This window comes from Tamandua tetradactyla, chromosome 4 (genome assembly GCF_023851605.1).
Source record: "Tamandua tetradactyla isolate mTamTet1 chromosome 4, mTamTet1.pri, whole genome shotgun sequence".
NCBI classification, from domain to species: Eukaryota; Metazoa; Chordata; class Mammalia; order Pilosa; family Myrmecophagidae; genus Tamandua; species Tamandua tetradactyla.
The window spans coordinates 63,623,772-63,644,321 of NC_135330.1; the positions used below are offsets into that span (position 1 = coordinate 63,623,772).

Sequence of the window (20,550 nt, forward strand, 5' to 3'; positions counted from 1 at the left end):
TGCTTCAGTTATACTCACTCATTTTCCCTAAATTGAGTGTGCCTCCCCAATCTTATCTGTGTTATTTTTAACAGACAACCCAGCACATGCAAGAAGGTAGAGTAGCATAATCATAAGAGTATGCGCCTTGGGTCAGAAATGCCTGGGTTCAAAGTTTGGTTTTCTTACTTACTAGCTATGTGAGCCTCAGTTTCTTAATCCACAAAGAGGAATGCTGAAAGGATTAAAGAGTTAAGGAATGCAGAGGTCCTAGCCTAGTGATAGGCACCAAAGGGTATGCAATAAATGTGAGGTCCCTCTCTCCATGGAATCGTGAGCTATGTTTGCACCCATGTGTGCTCAGGGACTGCTTCCTGCCCTGACTGCCTGGTGCCTGGGTGGATTACAGGACTGGATGCAGCTTTTATGGTTGTTCCTACAGTCCCTAAGATCCCCCAAATTCCTTACCTAAAACAAACCAGCCCCGATTCTTGTATAGAGTTGCAGTAAAGCTTAACGGAGGCCATAGAAACAGAGCACTATATGGATACGAGACAGTGACTATGGTAGGGAAACTTTTGGATGTGTTAAAAGCATATCCTTGAGTTGGGGATTGGGACATAAATTTTTCTCCCAGTGCACCTCATCTACTTGTTGGGGGATCCCATATGGATCACTCAGTCCTCTGACTTAAAGGAGTTTCTACCCGGAACCATGGAGGTGAGCTCCCTCCCATAGAGACAGCACAACCTAGAGGGCTGGAATCTAAGACAGTGGGTTCAAATCCAGACCTTACAACTTAAACCTGTGTGACCTTTGAGGAGTTACTTAACCTTTCTGAGCCTTAATTTCATCATCCTTAAATGAGGTTAGTAATCCTCTCTCATAGGTTATGGTGGGGTTGAAATGGAGATAATGGCAATGCATGGTAGCCTTTATTGCTGTCTGCTGGAAGATGAGGTGACGGATGTGACTAACCATAGCAATAAACTCATATTTGCAGAGTTTTATGGTTACATGGTGCTTTCTCATTATGACCTCACTTAATCCTCAGAACAAGTATATGACACAGTCATGACTATCACGCCAATTTCCATATGAGGAAATGGAGCTCTGCAGAAGTCCAGCACCTTGTTCAAGACTCTGATCCTCCAAGTTTATGTTCTGGGCTTTTACATTTTTAAAAAGTGACATCCCTTTGTCACTTTTTAAAATGGAGCTATAAATCACAAAAACAATAGCTACATTTACTGAGCACAAGATGTAATTCAGAAAATGTACTGTTTACTTGGATTATCTCATTTCTCCCTTATAGCAACCCTAGGGTTAGGGAGTGTAAAATTCCCATTTCACAGTGAGGGAAGCCAAGACTCAGAGAGGTTAAGGGACTTGTTGGCCACAGAGCCAGTGAATAGTTGAGTTAGGATTTGAACACCAGGGGTCCCAGTCCAAAGCCTAGCGTACGAACCGCTCAGTTATGCTAGTTAGGGAGCAGCAGATGAGCTGGGTCAGAGTTAGGAGAATTGACATGGCTGGGCGGTGGGGTTGGAGGTGAGGGGGAGGGTTCGGTTGGGCCCCCAGAGGCTGCCTGGTACCTACACAGTCCAGTTTGCTCTTCTTCCACAGGTAGTAGGGGTCAGTGAGCTGCTTGAGGGAGTTCTTGAGGTTGACAGCTATCAGGGCTCCTAGCACAGACTGGGGAAGGAGAGCAATGGGCCGTGTCACCTGGGGGTGTCACTTTCTCCTTGCCCTTCCTACAAACACCTACCCCGGGAAGCCCGGCAGCTCAGAGCTGGAGTTTCAGAACACCTCCCCCGGGGGAAGCTTCCAAATTTGTGCACTAAGTCTTAGGTTTGGAGAATACAGGCAGTAGGTCATGGGAGCCCATCACCCCCCCTTGCCCTTCTCTGTCCATTCTTCCCTCATCTCTAAATGGCCCCGTGCTTAGACCCCTCCTAGCTGGACTACTAGAGGGCCTGGCACTCACAGAGCTTGTCAACGCTGGTTGCAGAAAGGACCCCAAATTCCAGAAGACTGGAATTTGAACCCAGCTCTACACTTTTTAGAAGCCTCACTATGGACAGCTTTCCTCCCTTATAAAATGGGGAGATTGTATGCTACTTCTTCTATGTCTTAGGGTCGTCACTAGGATTAAATGTGACCATGACAGCACTTTATAATCTGCAAAACAGCAATCGCCGTGGTTCTTAAGGATTCTTTTTCTTTTCCACCCTCCACCCCTGTCCTGAGTCTCTTCCTGTCCTCTGCCATGCTCCTGGGCTCTTACCTTTGGGAGCGGGTACAGATAGGACCCCAGGGCCAGCATGGTGATCATCACCACCAGAGACACACACAGGCTCGACACCTAGTCAGAGTCAGGAGGACAGGGTTGGTGTGCAGTTCTTGCTCTGGCTTTATTCCCAGTAGCGGGCTTTGGGGGAGTGGAGGGCAAGGAGGGGAGAGGAATTTCAGGAGACAGCTGGCCTGCCTTGTGGGCATGTGGGGCAATTTTTCAGCTTCCTGGTCCCCTCACTTCCCTGGTACAGAACTACTCACCTGGGATTTTCCTCCAGCTCCATCTACAGCCAGAGTGACCGAGAGAGCACAACAAATGACATGGATTTTAAAGAAGGAGCCAAAGAAGTTGCTGCAGCCCAGAGCGATCATCTCCTGCAGAAAGAGGGGCAGAATTAGAGTCTGGAGGTCCAGTGCCAGAGCATGACTATGACGACATGGGGGCATGGGGCCCAAGCCTAGTGGGACATGTAGGCTGGGTGGATCTGGGGCCTAGGACTGGCGCCCAGCACTACAGCCTGAACAGCCAGTGGTCAGCGTCTTGGGGACAGGGAAGTCCCCCTCCCCTAGCTGGAATGCAGCCTGCCTCGTATCAGGCCAAAGGGCCCCTCTCTTGGCCCTGTCCCGTGCTGCCCAGCTCTACCAGGAGTGGCCGGGGCTACCTGGTTAGGATCCACATCATAGCCATGTTTGCTGGCCAGGGTCCGGCCCATGGCCAGGTTGATGACGTAGCCCACGATGGCCAGAGAGAAGGCTGTGCCAATCATGTCCTTCCACTGTGAAACCACAGGCAACACCGCAGTGGGGAACCTGCCAAAGAGCCAGAGAGAAGGCAGGGCCCAAGGGCGTGAGGGGCGGGAATGCAGCTCAGTCCTTCTCCAGCCCAAGGGGACCGGGCCCTACGTGTCTTGGCATAAATCATCTCATCAGTACAACCCGCTGGAGTAGGTACCATCACCTCTGCTTAACAAGGAGGAAGCTGAGGCTTAGAGAGTGTAAACAACCTGTCCAAGGTCACAGAGCCAGGAGGAGGTAGGGCCCGGTTTGTTTAAGCCCAGATCCTGGACTCTCTACACTTGTGGCCCACAGACCGTTTCAGGACTGCGGCAGTGCCATGGGAGCCTCCCTCCCTCGTCTTCTCCAGCTCTACAGGGAAAGCATTGCCCCCTCCTCCTAGGGCCCAGCGTGGTGCTTGGGATGGGGCAGTTGTTTGGCAAATTCTGTTGACCCTAATATCCTCTTTTCCACGTGGATAAAAAGAGCCAATGCATTAGAGCAAGGCAAGGAACTAGCAAGGGGCTGACCAGAGAAGCTTTGACTGAATAGCATGGTTTCTAATGAGACTTTGGTGGGGGGGCGTGGCAGTTAAGACGAAGCTTTCATCAAACAGCCCGCATTGCCTAGAGGTGTGGCTTTTCTTCATAAGAAGGAATAGCAAGAATGCACATCTGACTAGAATCGTGCAGTTTATAATGCACTTGCATAGAGCTCAGCTCATCTCAGTCTCATGGAGCCCAGGCTTTGGGGGGAGTGCGGCGGGGGGTTGGGCCGGGGCTTTGGGGGCGCTGGGACTCACCCATGTTGGATTTCCCCCACGATCTGCATGTGGTACCTTTGGGGCATCTTACAGCTCCCCGAGACAGCTGTCGCCACCACCACCTGCAAACCCCAAGGTGGAGAATGGGGATTGGCCCCGAGTCGGCTCTGGGGAGGGTGCTTTTTTAGGCCTCCCTTTCCCTGGGGGCCCAAACCCCACTCCCCTGCCTTCTCCGGAGGGCACTGCCGGAGGAGAGGAAGAGTGGACGCCACATCCAGGGGGATGGATGGAATCAGGCCTGACTTCCTGCTTCACTGGCTGCCAGTGGCGGCTGGTGGGGATCAGCCCTGACTGGGAGCTGGGTTCCCCTCTCAGTGCCTCTCCGCCCTGGCCCCTCAAGACCCCAGCCCCGAGCCAGGCTCTTACCACAATCATCTCCGTGGGGATGGGGAAGCGGATCCTGTGCATGTAGCGAGCGTTGAGCTCCTTCACCAGCACCAGGAAGACCCCACTGATGAGGGCGAAGACCAGCGAGGCGATGTTGGTGCGGGGGAGGTTTTTGCAAATGTCAATGAAGGTCTGGGGGAGAGAGCACCACACTCACAGGCTCCCACCCCTGCTTCCCATCCTCTCCCCGCCCTTGGGTGCCTGACCCAGAGAAAGGATGCCAATGAAGCTTGATGGAGGCACAACCAAAGCAGAATTCAGACTCTGCTCATGAGCATTGTCTCATCTGCCACCACCCTCCCCCAAAGGGCAGAGCAGGAGCTCGTGCAGGGATGGGGAAGCTGAATCCCCTTCCCTTCCCCTAGATCGAAAAAGAGGAATGAATTCAAACTAAAGGAGGAGGGATCAAGATTAGACATAAAGAAGAACTTCCCAGGCAGGGAGGGGTTGAGGCCCTGGAATGGGGAACTGATGGGGGATGTACATTGTATTTCCTGTAGGGATTAAGTACAGAGAACCTGGGCAAGACCTCTAGGTCATGTGCTCGACTCTCCCTCCCAAGGTGGGAACCCCCTCCAATTGCTCTCTGAGCAAGCGAAGGGTCAGCCAGCCCTTGCTTGAGGGTGCTTCTCCATGAGGAGCTCACAGCTTCTTCAAACGACACATCCTGTCTGCTTGTCTGCCCAAACCCCTTTGCATTCACAGAGGTGCATTCCCAGACTCACAAAGACGATGGCCCCCGGGCCCGCGTAGGGGGGGACAGTCAGCCCAAAGATGTACTTAAGCACCGAGACGAGGATCTGCAGGCCGGCAGCCGTCATGAAACCCCGGATGAAGGACTCAGAGAGGTAGATGGCCACGAAGCCAAACTGCACGAAGCCCAGGCCCATCTTAGAAGGGGACGTGGGGGAGAGAGGGAGGGAAGGCACGTTGGGCCAGCAGCTCTCAGAGTCTGCCTAACCCGAACCCCAAGCTGGAGTTCCATGCCTTCCTGGGAGAGCAGTAGCTCTTGGGAAATGAGCTTTTCTTTAACCTTGTCTTGAACTTCTCCTGTGTCCCACGTGCCCTGCCATCAGACCTTTAGTTCCTTTGGGGCACAGTCCTCCTCGTCACTTCGCCATCCTGGCTTCAGTTTCCTTATCTGTAAAATGAGTCTGGTCCTCCTTCAGTTTGTCCTCTCTCAGCAAATGATGCCCCCATCCAACCAATTGCCCAACCAAACACCTGGGAGTCGTCCTACCGCCTCCCTGTCTTCCCCTCCCACACCCAGCCTACCAGCAAGCCCTGTGGAGGCGGACGGCCAAAGGTTCCTTAAATTCACACCCGTGTCCCTCTTCACTGCCACCTCCTGGTCTGGGCCCCTCTGCCTCGATTCTAATCCACCTTTCCGTCCATCATCTTCTCTGCTACCTCAATAATTCTTCAAAACAATCAATCTGATCCAAATCTGCAAACCTGAGACTTCACGTCTGCCCCTGCCTACCTTTCCCCATCCCCTTTCCCCAAAAGGCCCTCTGCCTTCCAGCCACACCGAACTCCTCGCCATCCAGGTCAGATCGCCCCTCTCAGACCTCAGAGCGTTTGGGTTTTGTTCCTTCTGCCTGGACCATCCTTCCACACTGTGTTCATTGAGCATTACTTAGCTTCTACTCATGGTTTAAAACTCAGGTCAAATGTCATCTCCTCTTTGAGGCCTTTCCTGACCTTCCCGTCTGCGTTCCAACAGCTATTTGTTGGAACGCAGAAGAGAACAACCCTGCTAGGCTGTGAGCTCCTTGAGAACTAGGGCTCTTTCTTATTTATCTTTGTTTCCCCAGGGCTTCACCTAGTTCCTGGCACTGTAATACAACTAAAAAAGCCCCACAAAAAATCCATGAACTGAGTGAATGAGTAAATGACTGAAAGGTGCTCTCTGAGATTGCTTCCTGCTTTTGCATTCTATCATACTATACTTCCTTCTGTGAAGCCTAGGAGAGCTTTCTGCATGTGGAAGAAGCTCAATTTATATTATGCAGCTGATGTTATGGCTCGGAGAAGAGGAGACAAGAGGGGGACGAGGGCTGTTAGAGTGACTCAGTAACGTGGAAGCGTAAGAGAAAACAGAGGGGGAGCCTGTGCTGGCAGAGAGAATTGCTGGGCACTGGAAGAATTAGTGGAGAAAGGCTGTGGGTCTTTTTGACAGGCTCTCAGCTTGGAGCGGTTGGATCAGGCAGAGATGCTGGTCTTACGGCCCTGCCTGGAGGTGGGTGAACAGATGCTCCGGACTTTTCAAGGTCCTTTTTGGGCCCTGGGAATGCGAAAGAGGAAAGAGGTAGAGTGCTATGTCTGCTTTAATGTCAAGATAACCTGGGACTTTGATGCAGGGGCAGGGTGGTGTGGTGCCCTCCCGAGGCTGGGAGCTGGTGGGGATGGGGGCTGCTGAACCCCTCACCTGGATGACAGCAGTCAGGCAGGCTAGCGTAGCCGACACGTGCAGCCTCTCCACCTCCATGGCCGCCGTGTCCACGAAACTCTCGTTGGTGGCATTATTGAAGACCCGGAATTTTGACTCTGGAGCCAGCTGCAGACAGATGTTACCCACCAGGATGCTGATAACTGCAAAGGTACCTGTGGTGCCCCACCCGGCCGGCACAAGTCAGAGGTTTGGGTCAGGCCCATGGAAACCAGAAAGGGGCCCACGAATGCTCCAACCCCCAAGGTGACGGATCCCCACGCCTCCCGGGCTCCTCTCCAGCATGACAACCACCATTCGCTTCTCTCCTCCATCTATGCTTTCCAAAGGGCTTTCACCTCGAACGCTACTATTATCTCATTGGCTACCTGAGGAAGTGGGCTTCAAAATACAAACAGAGCCTGAACCGGAAACCAAGTCTGGTGACCAACCCTTCGTTCCATCTCCCTTGGTACAGAGAGCACCACATAGCTCTACAGTGGACTGCAGAGACCAGCCTGGGAGTTGGGACGGTGACCTCTCACATTAGTTTAGCACTTTAGGCATTTAGTCTTGTTCCATTTCACCTTGCCCAGGGCCCAAGGAGGGAGGAGGCAGAGCAGGTGGGACGGACTGAGCTCACAGAGGCTCAGTGGCTTCACCAAGGTCCCAGCAGGCTGGACCTGACACTCACAGTGACATTCCCTTCAGGACTGAGCAGCACCACCTCCAGGTACCCCCTTGCTTGCCACTGTCCTCACCTTCCAGGGCATCCTGCCCACCAGGAGGGGAGAGGCCTTACCTGGCACCATCTGGTGCACACTCCCCAGGAAGAAGTAGGGCAGGAGGGGGAAGAAGGAGGAGTAGAGGCCATTGACGGCGGGAAGGTTGGCCAGCAGAGCGAACGCCATGCCTGGGAGGACACAGAGGTGGAAGGCTCAGGGGCACAACCAGGGGACGGAGGCCACAGAGAGGGGATGGGTGGGGAGGGAGACACAGGGGAGCAGCAGGCCAGGCCTAGCTGAGGAAACCTCTCACCTTGTGGGACCTGGATGGATCCACCACTGAGTCCACCGAGCAGGTCGGGGATGATGTAGTCTTTGATCTTGTACTTGGGGAGCCAGGAGAGAATGGGGAGAAGTCCGAACACCACGGTTTTGACCTTGGCCGAGGAACATCTGCAGGGGGAGAGAGCAGGTTTCCATGCAGCACTCCTCGCTTGCACACTTTCGGTGGGGTGGGATTCTATTATCCAGTTCCTGGTAATGCATTCATTCATTCAAAATTCATTCAAAAGTTCAGGCATAAAACACTGAGGACCCACACTGTCCTGTATGCCAGGGATATTGAGAAGAATATCCAAGAACTTTCTTTTGAGAGTCTGTCAACACACCTCGGGCATCAACTGCAGGTCTTCTGACCTCTGGCTGTTCACCTTGTGAAGTCTACAAGACTTGGTTTCAAGGTGTGTATCTGGGGGTGGTTTAGCCTTCTGAGATATCCAGTCCACCTCCCAGCTCAGATGGTGTTTCTCCAGGAAAGGTTTCTCTGACTCTCTGCACAGGTGCCACTTGCTTGGAATCCCGCAGCTGTGTGTGTGTCCTGTATTGTTACCACTTGCTTTTTTTGCTGTCTCTACGACAAGACAGCAAACTCCACCATGGTGAAAATGCATTTCTTTTATATGTCTTTGTATATCCTGTGCCTCACACAGGAGTGCTTAGTAAATATTTTCAGAATAAATGGATGGATAAATAAGTGAAAGGATGGATTCGTATTGAAACTCAGTCTGAGTGGGATCTGTTGCCATTTTTCTTAGAAATTCCCCCCAAATAATGTTTCCATTGTCCCTACAGGGAGAGCCTCCACTGACTTGCCTTCCTTTATAACTCCAGTACCTGAGTTCTTTCCCCTCTTATTTCATTGGCAGGGAGGGAAGAATGGAAGGCTCATTCATTGGTGAACATAAGGTGGAGAGGGTTGATCCCTTCCCTGTTTGTTGAACACCTTGGGGTCCTTTCATAGAAACTCAGGAGCAGTAGAAATAAGGGCCTACAACTCAACTCAAGGGTGACAGCCAGTGACTGATGACTGGAAGGCGGGAGGTTGGGTAGGGGAGCATTTGCTTTTCTTGTCCCAGATGAAGGGACTCAAATATTTAGGCCCCATCTGGTGACTCACTGGCTTTCTCTGATCAGTTCTCTTTTCCTGCCTGACACCTATTCCTGCTCTTCGCTGTTGCTCAACAGTAGTTTCCCTGAGACTGGGTCCCCTGGATGTCACCCAAGAATGAAACTAACACAGACAATGCTTTGTACCCGTGAAGTCTGGCCAGAGATTTTCTGCTCTCACCGACACTCTGTGCAATGGCATCACCATCACTGCCTGGCTACCTGGTCTCTTCTAGGGCTGGTGAGTGCCTGTCCTACCCTTGGGATGGTGGAAGGGGAGTTAGACTGGTGGTAAATAGCTTAAAGCATTTCTAAAATCTTGTCCTAAGAGAAAATCAGCCTTAAAGGGCTCTCTCAGGGTTCTTTTATTTATTTATTTTGTTTCTTTTTTTTGTGCATTAGGGAGAACTGGAGGTTGGAGTAAGAAAAACAATGTAATCAGGGGCTAGCACAGGCCCAGACTTACTTGCAAGCCTGTCATATTTTGGGCAAAGAAATCTGAGGACAAAAAGAGAAGCTGGAAACAGATGCCAAACAACTATACAGAGGCCATAAAGAGGGAAGTAGAAGGAGGGATTAGCTTTCTAGACATTTATCCACTCATTAGATAATTATTTATTGAGAACCTTTGTGTGCCAGGCACTGTTCAAGGCTCTCATGCCAGCCAATAGGAATTGTACATCCCCTACATCCCTTCATAGCTTTCATCACCCTAAACTTTTAGGACAACCACAGATGCCCCCGTCCCTCTAGCACAGAAACAACCCAAACTGAAACTCTTTGGGCGCAAAAGCTGGCAGAGCCCACCCATCTGAAGAGCACGGCTGTGGGTGCAGAGCCCGACACTGGGAAGCCGAGTACTAGGCTGTAACTGGGCTGAGAGGGAGCCTCCCAGGAGAAGCAGGGTTGGACCACGCTTTCAGTCAAGCCTCAAGTGGGTGATTCTCCCGGTCTGAACCTGTTCCACCTGCACCCCTACTTCAGCCATTGCCATGACCTCAATCCAGGTAACTGAATCAACCGTTCCCCCAGGGGAGTGAGGGAGCGCGAGCCAGCCCACAGCAGCAGCTGAATGAGGTCTGCCAGAAGGCTGGGGAGGGGGAAAGCAAAGTTCATAGCCTCAGGCTTCTGGGGTGTGAGTGAAGAGCTCCTTGTGTGGCCCCTTCCTTAGAGGCAAGGTCTCACCAGCCAACCTCTCAATCCTGGAAAGGAATGGTTGCGTCAGGGATCTGAGCATAAAGAGGTGCTAATAGGACCTCATCTAGGTCCCCTACAAGAGAGCCTTGGAATTTAGGGCAGCCTTTGGATATTTTCTGGTTCAGGAACATCCTAGAGGGAAGAGGACAAAGGGCATGGGGTGGTGGTCCTTCCAGTTTTCCTTGGATGAGAAGGGAAGCTGACTTTGAAGTAAAAACCCTGACATTCCCTGCCCTGCCATGTTGCAGCATGCATGTCGACAGCTCTCTTAAAAACCCCAGAGAGTCTTGGGTGGACTGAGAATGTGGGAGATCCCTCATGCAGGGGTTTGGGGAGGACTTATAATCCTTCTGAAGCCGTGGGTAGTTCTTGCTCCTACCCCCATTCTCCCTGGGTGGGGGGTGGGGGGTGGTCTCTCCGTAAAGATGGGGCTGCAGGATCTTAAATTCCAAATGCAGAACCTTGTCTGTTCAGGGCCTCCCCAGCTCCGGTCTTAGGGATACCGGTGCAGGGCTGCATCCTGGTACAGAGAAGGTTGTGGTGGGCGAGGAGGTGGGGTGGGGAGTTGGGGAGCAAAGGAAAGAGGAATCTGGGCTCTGGACCACGTTACCTGAAGGCATTGCGAAGTTTCTCTCCTACTGGGTACGTCCGGTCCTTCTTGTCAAACTCATCATCGAAGAGGGTGAGAGAGTATGCGGCTCTGTCTACCACGTAGCGGGGCCTGGGCTGGCTCATTTCTGGGGCATTTACGAGCTTTGGGAGAAGCAGAGTAGTGGAGAGTGAGGGAGGCATCCCTCCCCAGTGCTGGCTCGGCCTTCTCCGTCTGGTCCTCTGGTCCTCGTTGCAGCCGTTTTATTCTGCTCTTCCCCGCCCCCATCCAGGAAGGTGCCTCCCTTCCCTCTTTCAAGTCTGTCCACCAGACTCGCTGCTTCTGGTGGCCTTCCCTTCCCAGGGATGGATGATGCACACACTCGCTCTGGCTGTTTTGTTTGGCGCCCAGCACGTGGCTGGCACCTCACATCTGTGACATCACCATCACCCCCGCCGAATAGCAGGCAAAATGGAGGTGGGAGTTCAAAGGCAGAAGTCACAGCTGGTGTCAGCTCGTTGAGCTTATTCTCCACTGGACCCCTGGTGCCCCCCAACAAGCCAATCTTTGTCCCCGGACCTCAGTTTCCCTTGCAGAAAGGTTCATACTAGTCAGCCAGTCAGCTTGGAAGAAACAGAAAACAGTCTGCCAGGAGGCAGGGGAATAGCCGAGGTGACCTCAGGAAGACCCTTCCTGCAAGAGGTCTCAGACTTCACCAACAGGTTTCCCCAGGGGGACAATGGTGTTTGGGGAAATTGGGATGGTTTGCTGCCAGCTCTTCTCCCACGGCTTCCTGTGCCCTAACTTTTCCCCCACCCTTGTGTACTGGTGTCTCTCTCCTCCTCACTTTTTGCGCAACCTTGCTGATGAGCCGGAGCCCAGAGGGACAGAGCTAAGCGCCAGGGCCCCTGAGGCCCAGAGGAGCTCCCTGCAGGAACCTTTTCCTTCTTCTCCAACCTCTGGTCCCGCCTCACGCTCCCTGGTCCCTGCCCCCCAGAGCTGGGATAAGCCCACCAGAGGAAGGAGAGAGAGGAAAAGAAATGGGGCAGGTTTAGAGGGAGGATTCATGTTGGGGAGGTAAGGAGTGTGAGGTGGCTGTGGCCAGTTTGGAAAGAGATTTCAGATGGGGTTGAAGGTAAGTAACCCCACAGGGGGTAGGGAGACTTCCTGGGGAGAGAACCGGGGTGGGGGGTAGGGGAAGTTAGTGATGGGGAGCAGGCTTATGGATGGAGAGAGATAGAAAGAACATTAACTAAGGGTTCAGAAACCTGGATTCTAGTCCTGGCTTTGCTGGAACAGGTGACATTACATCTTTGAGCCTCAGACTGCTCATCAGTAAAATGGGGGTGACATACCTAGCTCACAGGGTTGGTGTGAGAATCAACTGAATCAATGGATGAGAAAGGGTTACATAAAATGTTAAGAATGATGCAAAGATAATTGTTATTAACAAGATTGTACTCAAGTTGAATGGGTCAGTCCGGTCTATTCTGTTCATTTGGTCTTGGGACCTGGAGGCCCACAGAGAACTCTAAGCAAGGGCTGGGAGCCTGGAAAACCCCACAGATGCTATTCAAGCTGGGCAGGAATAGCACCTATCCACAGCACCTGTGCCCAGCCCAGTGCCTGGCACTTAATACGTACTCAATAAATGCTTGTTGAATGAATCAAGTGATGTTTTGGAGCAGACATGGGCAGCCTGCCACGTGTGACATTTCAGTGGGAGAAGTGAGAGGCAGAGTGGCGTAAGGGAAACAGCACAAGATTTGGAGCCAGAATGACCTGGATCCAAAGATTCAGTTTCTTCTTCTGTAAATGGGGATGATAACAGTCCTGCAGATTGCCATGAGGATTAAATGAGATCACGTGGCTTTTCATAGGCAGCCAATAAATGGTAACGGCCACTATTACTAAGATTAGGAGGGGAGGGTGCTTCCTTCCTCTTGGAGGAACAGCTCAGAGGCTTCCAGCCCTTCATTCTCCTGGGGAGGTAGGGTGGCCTCGTTCCTCTGTCCTACCCTCTCTAGGGTCCGCAGGATCTGCCCTTCCAGGTGGTTTGTCTGGCGGGTCCCTTGGGCACAAGTGGGGAATGCGACCCTGCAGAGGAATCCAGAGCTCCAGGCTTTGCTTCAGAGAAAGCCTGTTCCAGACCGCGGAACATATCACTCACAAAACAAAACAGCCAAAAGCTGCAAGTGGGCTTGAATCAGCAGAAGGGAGCCTCCGGGAAGAGGGGGTGCTGGAGATCCTGCACGCCACCCGGCAGGAGTTTATCCCTGAAGTACCTTCCCAGGCTGCTTTCAGAGGCTAAAACCTCTAGCAGTGCATGCATTGGGTAAGGGGGTTGCTCAGATTGGAACCCTACCAACCCTACCCCCTCCTAACTGCCCATTTCATGATTGGTGCCTTTCTCTCCATCACTGAGCTCCCCCTGCCTCTACATTCAGCTGTCGATCAAATCTGATAGCTATTTCCCTCCAAGGCTTCTCCTGTCCATCCCAGCCTCCATACCACGTTTCTATCCTATCACCGTGGCCCCAGTCCGCTCCAGGCTTATCGCCTCACACCCGGATGATTGCAGTAACTTTCGACTGATTTCCCCAGCCTCCAGCTCGGGTCCCTCCAATCCAGCCTACACTCCCTGCTGAGAAACCTCAGGTTTCCTCATTGCCAGGAGGATCAAGCCCAGACTCGTTATTTTGTCTTTCACCATTTGGCCCCTTTTGGTAGATTCAGTAGATTTGCCAGCTGGAACCTTCACACCTTCCGGGATGGTTTGGTCAGCATCCCCCAAACAAGCTTTGCTCAGTTCCACCTCCGGGTCTTTGTTCACACTTTCCTCCTTGCCTGAGATTGACTCATCTCTGTCCTTCTAGACCTGCCCATCTGTAAGGCAGGTTTGGGTTCCTCCTCCTCCTCCTCCTCCTCCTCCTCCTCCTCCTCCTCCTCCTCCTCCTCCTCCTCCTCCGCCTTCCCCTCCTCCTCTTCTACGAAGCCTTTCCTGCCTGAAGAATTTCTTTCTTCGCTGGTCTCCTTTAGCAGGTATTGTTAGTACTTCTCCAGCCTGTATACTAGTGCCTGCTTTAGCCATTCCCGATTGTCACTTCTGGGGAAGGGAGGGAGGAGAGGGGGACATGTGGTGGAAAAACCTTCAGAGGGCAACAGGGGAATGATTCAGGATGGTTTCTGACCATCTGGGCAGGTTTCCCTGCAGGCGGGTGGCTAGATTCTAGGGGAGTCTCCCTCACACAGGTGAGCGGGACGAAGGCTCCCTTGCTTTACCGGAATACAGAAGGTCTCCCTTTTCCCGTACACCATTCCATTCCGGAGATAGGACGTCAGAAGGGAGAAGGATCTAGGACCTTTCAATAAACGATTGAGTTTATCATGCACAATAAAAAAGAATCCATAAGCCGGTCGGACTCACAGAAAAGTCACAGGACTTTTTGTCTAGAAGGGAGCTTGCAGACTGTGCTAGTCCAGTGCCCTCATTTTACAGACGAAGAAGCTGTGTCTTAGAGAGAGGCAGGATGGGACTTTGAAATAGGCCTTGGACTCCAATTCAGGTCCTGTTGGAAGGAGCCCTTCCGGGGACGATGCCGGGCCCCGGTATCTGGGGTGGTCCCCTGAGTGGCGTCCAGTTTGCCCCTTTCAGCCCACCCCGGCGCCCTTGCTGTTCCAGTTCATGAGACAGACTTCTGGGTCCTGACTCTCCTCTCAAGGGCTGTGATCTACAGCCCCCAGGAGTGGCCACAGCTCCTGGTGAGGAGGTGTCCTTGCCATACTTCCTAATTCCAAGACTAGGGGTTGACGTGGGGTGGGGCTTAGAAGGGGAGGTTACTTCATCCCAGCCAGTCCTTCAGGTCATGGGGCAGGCGAGGGGGAGGGGGGATGGGCAAGGCGGAAAAGGGAGAGCCAGCACGGTGGGTGGGCCCTGCCTGTTGTAAACGGTTCTCCAAGGGGGGCTTGGGACCCCAGGGACCCCCACAGAGGGCTCCTCACCATGCTAGGTTAGGGGTGGGAGGTGAAAGGGGGAGGAAGAAAGGGGGAGAGGTATAGGGAATGTGAGCACTTGATCCCTAGTTAAACAAACACATGGGCCTGCTGAGTGATGTCAGCATCACTGAGAAACCCAGCCAAGGGCTCTATTGCCTTTTTAGGCACCTTGCAGGTGTGTACAGGGAGCCCTGCCTCACATCAGACAGTGTCCGCCCCTCACCATCCCGCCATCCCTCCCCCCCAATGGGGATTAGTAGCAGGTGCCATGTGACAATATCAAGGAACAAAAGGGTGACCCTGCCACCCTCCCCCACTATACAGGAAAGGAGGGGCAGGTCCTGAAAAGCTGGAGAGACCTGGGAGTGGGTGGGGATGGGGGGTGGTGCTGTGGGGCTTACGGAAAGGAGAGAGAGAGAGAGAGAAGGGAAGGCAGAGGGTAGAGAGGTGGGCACTATGGACAATTCCTAAGGCTTGGCAAGAGAGTGGGGTCAAAACTGGAGCAGAAGGGATCCAGGGGTCTTGTTGAGCTGAGGATGGGGGCGGGGGGTGGAGAGGAGGGGAGACAGAAAAGGAGAAAATGGTTCTGTAGAGAGCGTAGAACCAGAGAAGACCTTCTCCTGGGTTTCTCCATAAACTCACATCAGAGTCCTAATTCCCCCCACAATGAGCTCATGCAAAAGAAAGCCCAGTGATCACTCCTCCTGATCGTTTTTCTGACTAGAGTTGATCAACATTAGCAGAGATGGGCTTGGGCTAAGTGCCTGAGTTCATGAATGGAAAATCTCGGAACAGATGTCTGGCCGTGGTACGTGTGCAATAAAAGCTGATAGTATTATTACTTTTTTTCCTGTCCCTCCAGAGGACTCTTTTCTTTGCTCCACAGTCTCAGGTGAGTCCCTCTGCCTTGCTTCCTTCTCCCACGTGCCCTGTGTCTTCCATGCCCTGTACTCTTGTGCTTCCATAATTTCCCAGGACTAGTGAGAGGTAAGGCAGGAAATCATTTTAGAAGAGAGCAGGACATCTGGGGAGCCCTGACCGGGGTTCTGGTCAGGTCTGGAGGTGCTTCTGTCGATGTGGCACATGCTGTCTTTGTCCCCCAGCCCTGCTCAGGGCATGGGAGTGGGGGGTGGGTTCTTTGACGCAAGTGTGCCAGGCACGGGCCCTGGCTTGGCCAACCTACCCTGGAGTCCTTATCACTGGCCCCGGCCTGGGCGATTACTGCATTCTGGGGAGAGGAAAGTCACTTTGAGGTTTCCCCTTTGCTTTAGCTGCTGCCTGCAGGCGGCCTCCCTGCCTCCTCCGGGCTGGGAACCACAGGGAAAGAGCAGCCTCTGAGTGGCCCGGGTATGGGATAGGAGGGGTAAGAAAGTCTCCAAGGCATTTTAGAGTGCACCTTTCTTTCTATTGACCCATATTTCTTGGGCAAACCTCCTGCCCCCTCTTATCCCAGACTAATTTTCTCATCAGTAACACAGTGGGGGCAGGGGTTGAGAAGTCCCTAAGGTGCCTTCCCCTTCTCTGTTCCAGGGACTTGGGATGGACTGCTACCATCCCCCAGGTCTGGACATCTATCTCCAAACCCACTCCTCCCTCCCTCGCTGTTTTCCCTGCTGGGGATGAGTAGAGGGGTACATAGGTGGATGGGTGCTGGCGTGAGGAAATAAACTCCAGCAAAAATAATTAAACCCAGACCTTGGAAAGCACCTTCCAACAGTGAGACCCAAGCAAGGTCATGGGGCTCCTGAGACAGACACTTAAGATTAGACTCCTGAAAGTCTTTAAGGAAGCCAGGGTTAGTCTCACTTGGAAGCAGGGAAATGGGCAAGGAGACCAGTGAGAGTCTGGCTGTCCTAGAAGCCAGGTCAACGTCTAGGGAGGCATCAGGTGAAGACCGACTCTCCTTGAAGAGGTAACCCTGCAGCTTCAGTCATCCAAAGGCTGAGCCCCTCAGCCCCTGGAGTGTTGTTCTGTATTGTGTGGGTTCCCCATTCCCTCAGGGAGCTGGATGGTGATCAGATAGACTCTGATTATTTGTTTCAGCTCAACACACGCTCATTAAATACCTGCTATGTGCCAATCCATGAAAGGACTTAAGGAGATAAAGAAGGCTCTGGCTCTGGCCCCAGGATTTCATACAAATGAGGACCAGAACATCTGGCTGGGCTCTGAGAACTGTCCGGAGAGCCATCCTGGTGGTGGAGATGGTGAGTGTGCTCATCTCCGTGCTGCCCAAGGAGGGTCTTGCCAGCTTTCTGGACACTAGGGTGTAGCAGAGGGAGTGGGGAAGGTCACGAGGCTCTGGGAGAAGGCTTATCTATGTGAGTGAGCCTTCCAGGAATGAAAGTCCTCTCTTGGCCTGCTCTACTTGTGTGGCTTTGCCACTCTGAGAGGCACCCGCCCTCAAAGTTAGTCTTTGTCCTGGTGCTAGATCCAATGGGGCCAAGTTAAGTGGGGTGTTTATATTAGAATGATAAACATTACTCTTGGCTTAGGCTGGGGACCCTGTGGGCTGACTTTGAGGAATGGGGGTACTGCCTGAGGGTGGCTTGGGGCCCCTCAGAGCTTCAGGATGAGGGGCTAGAAGACTGGGAGCCAGTGGGGTTGGCTCGTCATTCATCATCCTGGCCCAAGCCCTTCTGTCTTGAATCATTTACCTGGGAATCAGGCCCCTTGGACTGTGCAACCCACTGCCTCACAAACAGGTGATTCCCTACTAGCCTTCTCCCTCTCTTAGGTTTTCCTCCCTGTCACCTCTTCTAAATTGCTAGAATTAGTGGGAAAAACAGGATTCCATGAAATCCATGCTCATGCCCAAGCTGGTAAAGAAGTGAATGAGTGAAGTAGGATGTCTGCGGGTCAGCAGGAGAGATAGAAGCCGATAGAGCAGGCTGGTGAGCCAAACATTAAGAGATTTCTGCTTTGGACACTTGAAAGGAAAGGGGAGAGATGCAGCCAGCAGCTCCAAAGGCTAGCGCTCTGAGGAAGGTCCAACATGTTTGCTCTTTCTTTGCCCTGGACGTCCTTACAAAGGAGCTAGTTGTTTTGCCTCAATCGGTTTTGGGGTCTCGGTGACTCTCATCTACCAGAGCCTCCTTCCCACAAGCTCCCTTCAGCCTCCAGCCTTGCAGCCAAGGTTCTTATATAGAAGTGAGGACCCAGTGGGCTGGCTCAGAGGTGAAAGGCTGGGGGGCTGCCCTCAGAGTCAGAGGTCCGAGCGTCCTCTCCACTTGTGCAAACAGCCCACCCCCACAACCAGCTGCCTCCTGTTATCCCTCTCTCAGTACTCTTGGTGTCCGCCCTCTTCAAAGGATGACCCCCAGCCCCTTGAGGTGGGCTGGGTGGGGCTTACCGGTGGGTGAGCAGAGTTGGACTGGGCAGGGCTGCAGGTGTGTCTGGGGAGCAGGCAGCCGAAAGGTGTTCCAGAGGTGTGCACAAGGGCTCTGCTCAAATAATGCAGGGAGGCGTTTATAAATAACTTTACCTCAGGGCTACGGGGTGAGCCTGGGTCTCTGATTGGCTCGGTGGGGAAGTGGTTTTGAACACTACACCATAGCTAAGCCTGAGGAGATAGGAAAAGGAGATAAGGGAAAAAAGGTCCCAAATGAACAGCCCTTTTTTTGTTTTACCTGGGGAGCAGGGCTGTTTGATGGGAGCTTGGCACTTCCTAAATCCACCCTGAAGACAATAGGTCACATTCAGTGGGGCCCCTGCCCCGCAGGCTCCCCCAAGGCAGCCAGCCGAGACAGACGGACAGACGGGGATGAAGCAGGCTCCTTTCGGAGCTTGCTGTCCTGCTGCTTATGGGGCTGGGGGGCAGGCTGAATAGTCTCTTGGACAATGAACCCCATTGAGGCCACCTCGATAGGTGGGATCTTGGAACTGCTTTCTTTGAAGATTGGGGGGCAGGGGTGGGTGGGGGCAGCAGGATGAGCCCTGTCCGGGAGGCACTGAGGACCTGTGGGAGGTTTGGGGATGCCTTGGAGACCTGGTTCCCAGTCCTGTCCCTGACCTCAAGTCACTTGCAAGCTCTGTGCATTGGTCTAGTCATCAGAGCTGTGGGGAAAGTAGTCATTGCCCTCCTCACTTCCCAGCTAGGAAGTAGGGGTCTGGGATCTGGTCAAGGAGCTTAAGAAACTGGATTTACAGCAATTATATGTAAGGTGACTTTAAGACTAGCCAACCTCCAATTCACAGACCTCTGTACTGCCAAGAATTAATGTCCATTAATGTCCTCCTGGGCTGTGGCTCTGCTCGAGCTACTTTCTGCCTTCTGGGTTTGAACTGCCTGTCCGCGTCCAGGGTGCACTTGGAAAGAACCTCAGAAAGTAGTTCTGGTGTGGATGGGTGGGTAGGGGACATTTTTCGATATATCTCCTGGGTGGGGGTTGAGTCCCCACCTGATGCCAGGCATCCCTTCCTTCAGGACATCTGGGGCAGCACTGCCTCTGCTCTGAATTGTGTCCCCCACTTATCCAGAAGAAAACAGGGGCTCCAGAGAGGGCTGGGGTTGGAATCAGTACAGGGAGCTTCAATAATACACTCCTTATAGTTGGGGTGAAAGTCTCCTCGGGGAAGTGAAATGAGTTAGCACATAATAGGGACTCAGTAAATGTTTATCGAATGAATGAAAGAATGAATTATGTGCCTGCCCAACCCAAGGGATGGTTTGCAGATGCATTATTTGTGGGGACTTGGGAAACACCCAAGTTCACTCAGAGTTGTCCGGGTATAGCCAGGAGCCTAGACTTAACTGAAAAACCCAGAATGTGAGGGACGTAAATATGCTCTGCTTCCTGCTGAGGCAAGGATATGTGCTGGACCCTTCCACAGGGAGCTCCTCCCAAGGCCCCTACTCTATCTTAGCCATCCTCTTACCCATTAATTCCCATGGCAGTGCCCTCTGCTCCACCACCCTAACACTGATCACAAGTGTGTTAATTACATGTTCAATTGTCAGTCTTTCTCACAAGACAGTGAACCCCATGATGTCTGCCTCGTTCACTTTGCATCTAGCTCCTTGCCCAGTGCCCAACACTTGGTAGGAGTTCAAGATGCATTTATGGAGTTGATGAATGATTGCATGATGCAGTCTTTAAATGAAGCAGAACCAGAGGGCAAGAATTTGTAGATGCATTGCCAGCATTGTCCAGTGGCGTGTGTAGCCTGACCTGTTCTACACTTTGGCCGTTCAATTCCTAGAAAGCAGATGAATCATCAGGCTTTCCCTATAGAGGGTGAGGGTGGCCTTCGAGATCAAACAACAAAGTCTCCTTGCTGGGATACCTTGCTGGCCAGGGAGACTTCTGGTTGTGAATTGGTTCCTTCAGGGCACAGAAGGCATGGTTCAACTGCCTGGGGCATTCAGACTTGCCTGCAGGTACATTTCTCACTTTTAGGGGTTTCATGGACATTCTGGTTGTCAATTGTTCTAGGGTGAGCTTTGTTAGTGTGAGTTGGTCTCCCCTGAGCCTGACTGGCTGTCCTGGAAAGTTGGTTTTCAGAGGGTTTGCACTAGGTTATTTGGTTAAATTCTTATAACAATCAAATGAAGTAGACATTCTCACCCTCATTTTTCAGTTGAGGAAACAGGTCGAAGTGAAATAATTTGTCCAGAGTCAAAAAGATCTAGAGAGAAGAGATTGGAATCTAACTCAGATAATATGGTTTCAAAGCCTTGTCTTAGTCCACCATTACTTTAATCTTTGACCCTGAAAACCTAAGGGTGAGAGCCTACAAGACCCTACCTCTTAGATACTTTCAGCCTTTCTCTCTGGCCCATCTCCCAAGATAACTGGATGAAGATACCTGGGGCTTCCAGAACATTTTCTGGGGTTGGGAAACAGAGGAAAAGAGAGACAAAGGCTCAGAAACACACAGAGAGGAGCAAAGGGCACATCAAGATCCA

At 52.4% G+C, this 20,550-nt stretch overlaps 1 protein-coding gene across 4 annotated transcripts in view; it reads right to left on the reverse strand.

The window, feature by feature from the left end:
• The window catches only part of SLC26A9 (solute carrier family 26 member 9), a 28,530-nt gene extending 10,455 nt beyond the window's left edge, over positions 1 to 18,075 (reverse strand). For 3 of the 4 annotated variants that reach the window (XR_013174265.1, XM_077157584.1, XM_077157585.1), the window contains exons 1-12: positions 17,995 to 18,075; positions 10,668 to 10,810; positions 7,728 to 7,867; positions 7,492 to 7,602; positions 6,690 to 6,865; positions 4,984 to 5,148; positions 4,238 to 4,390; positions 3,851 to 3,933; positions 2,937 to 3,084; positions 2,536 to 2,649; positions 2,267 to 2,344; positions 1,579 to 1,674 (exon numbers count right to left, since the gene is read on the reverse strand). Coding sequence is in view for 3 of the 4 variants with exons in the window: in XM_077157584.1 (XP_077013699.1) it covers positions 1,579 to 1,674; positions 2,267 to 2,344; positions 2,536 to 2,649; positions 2,937 to 3,084; positions 3,851 to 3,933; positions 4,238 to 4,390; positions 4,984 to 5,148; positions 6,690 to 6,865; positions 7,492 to 7,602; positions 7,728 to 7,867; positions 10,668 to 10,792 (1,389 nt within the window). In the remaining variant the exon portion in view is untranslated. Of the gene's footprint in view, positions 1 to 1,578; positions 1,675 to 2,266; positions 2,345 to 2,535; positions 2,650 to 2,936; positions 3,085 to 3,850; positions 3,934 to 4,237; positions 4,391 to 4,983; positions 5,149 to 6,689; positions 6,866 to 7,491; positions 7,603 to 7,727; positions 7,868 to 10,667; positions 10,811 to 17,994 lie in introns of those variants that run through there. The other variant, XM_077157586.1, reaches the window with a different exon arrangement.
• Between the last annotated feature and the right edge of the window lie 2,475 nt (positions 18,076 to 20,550).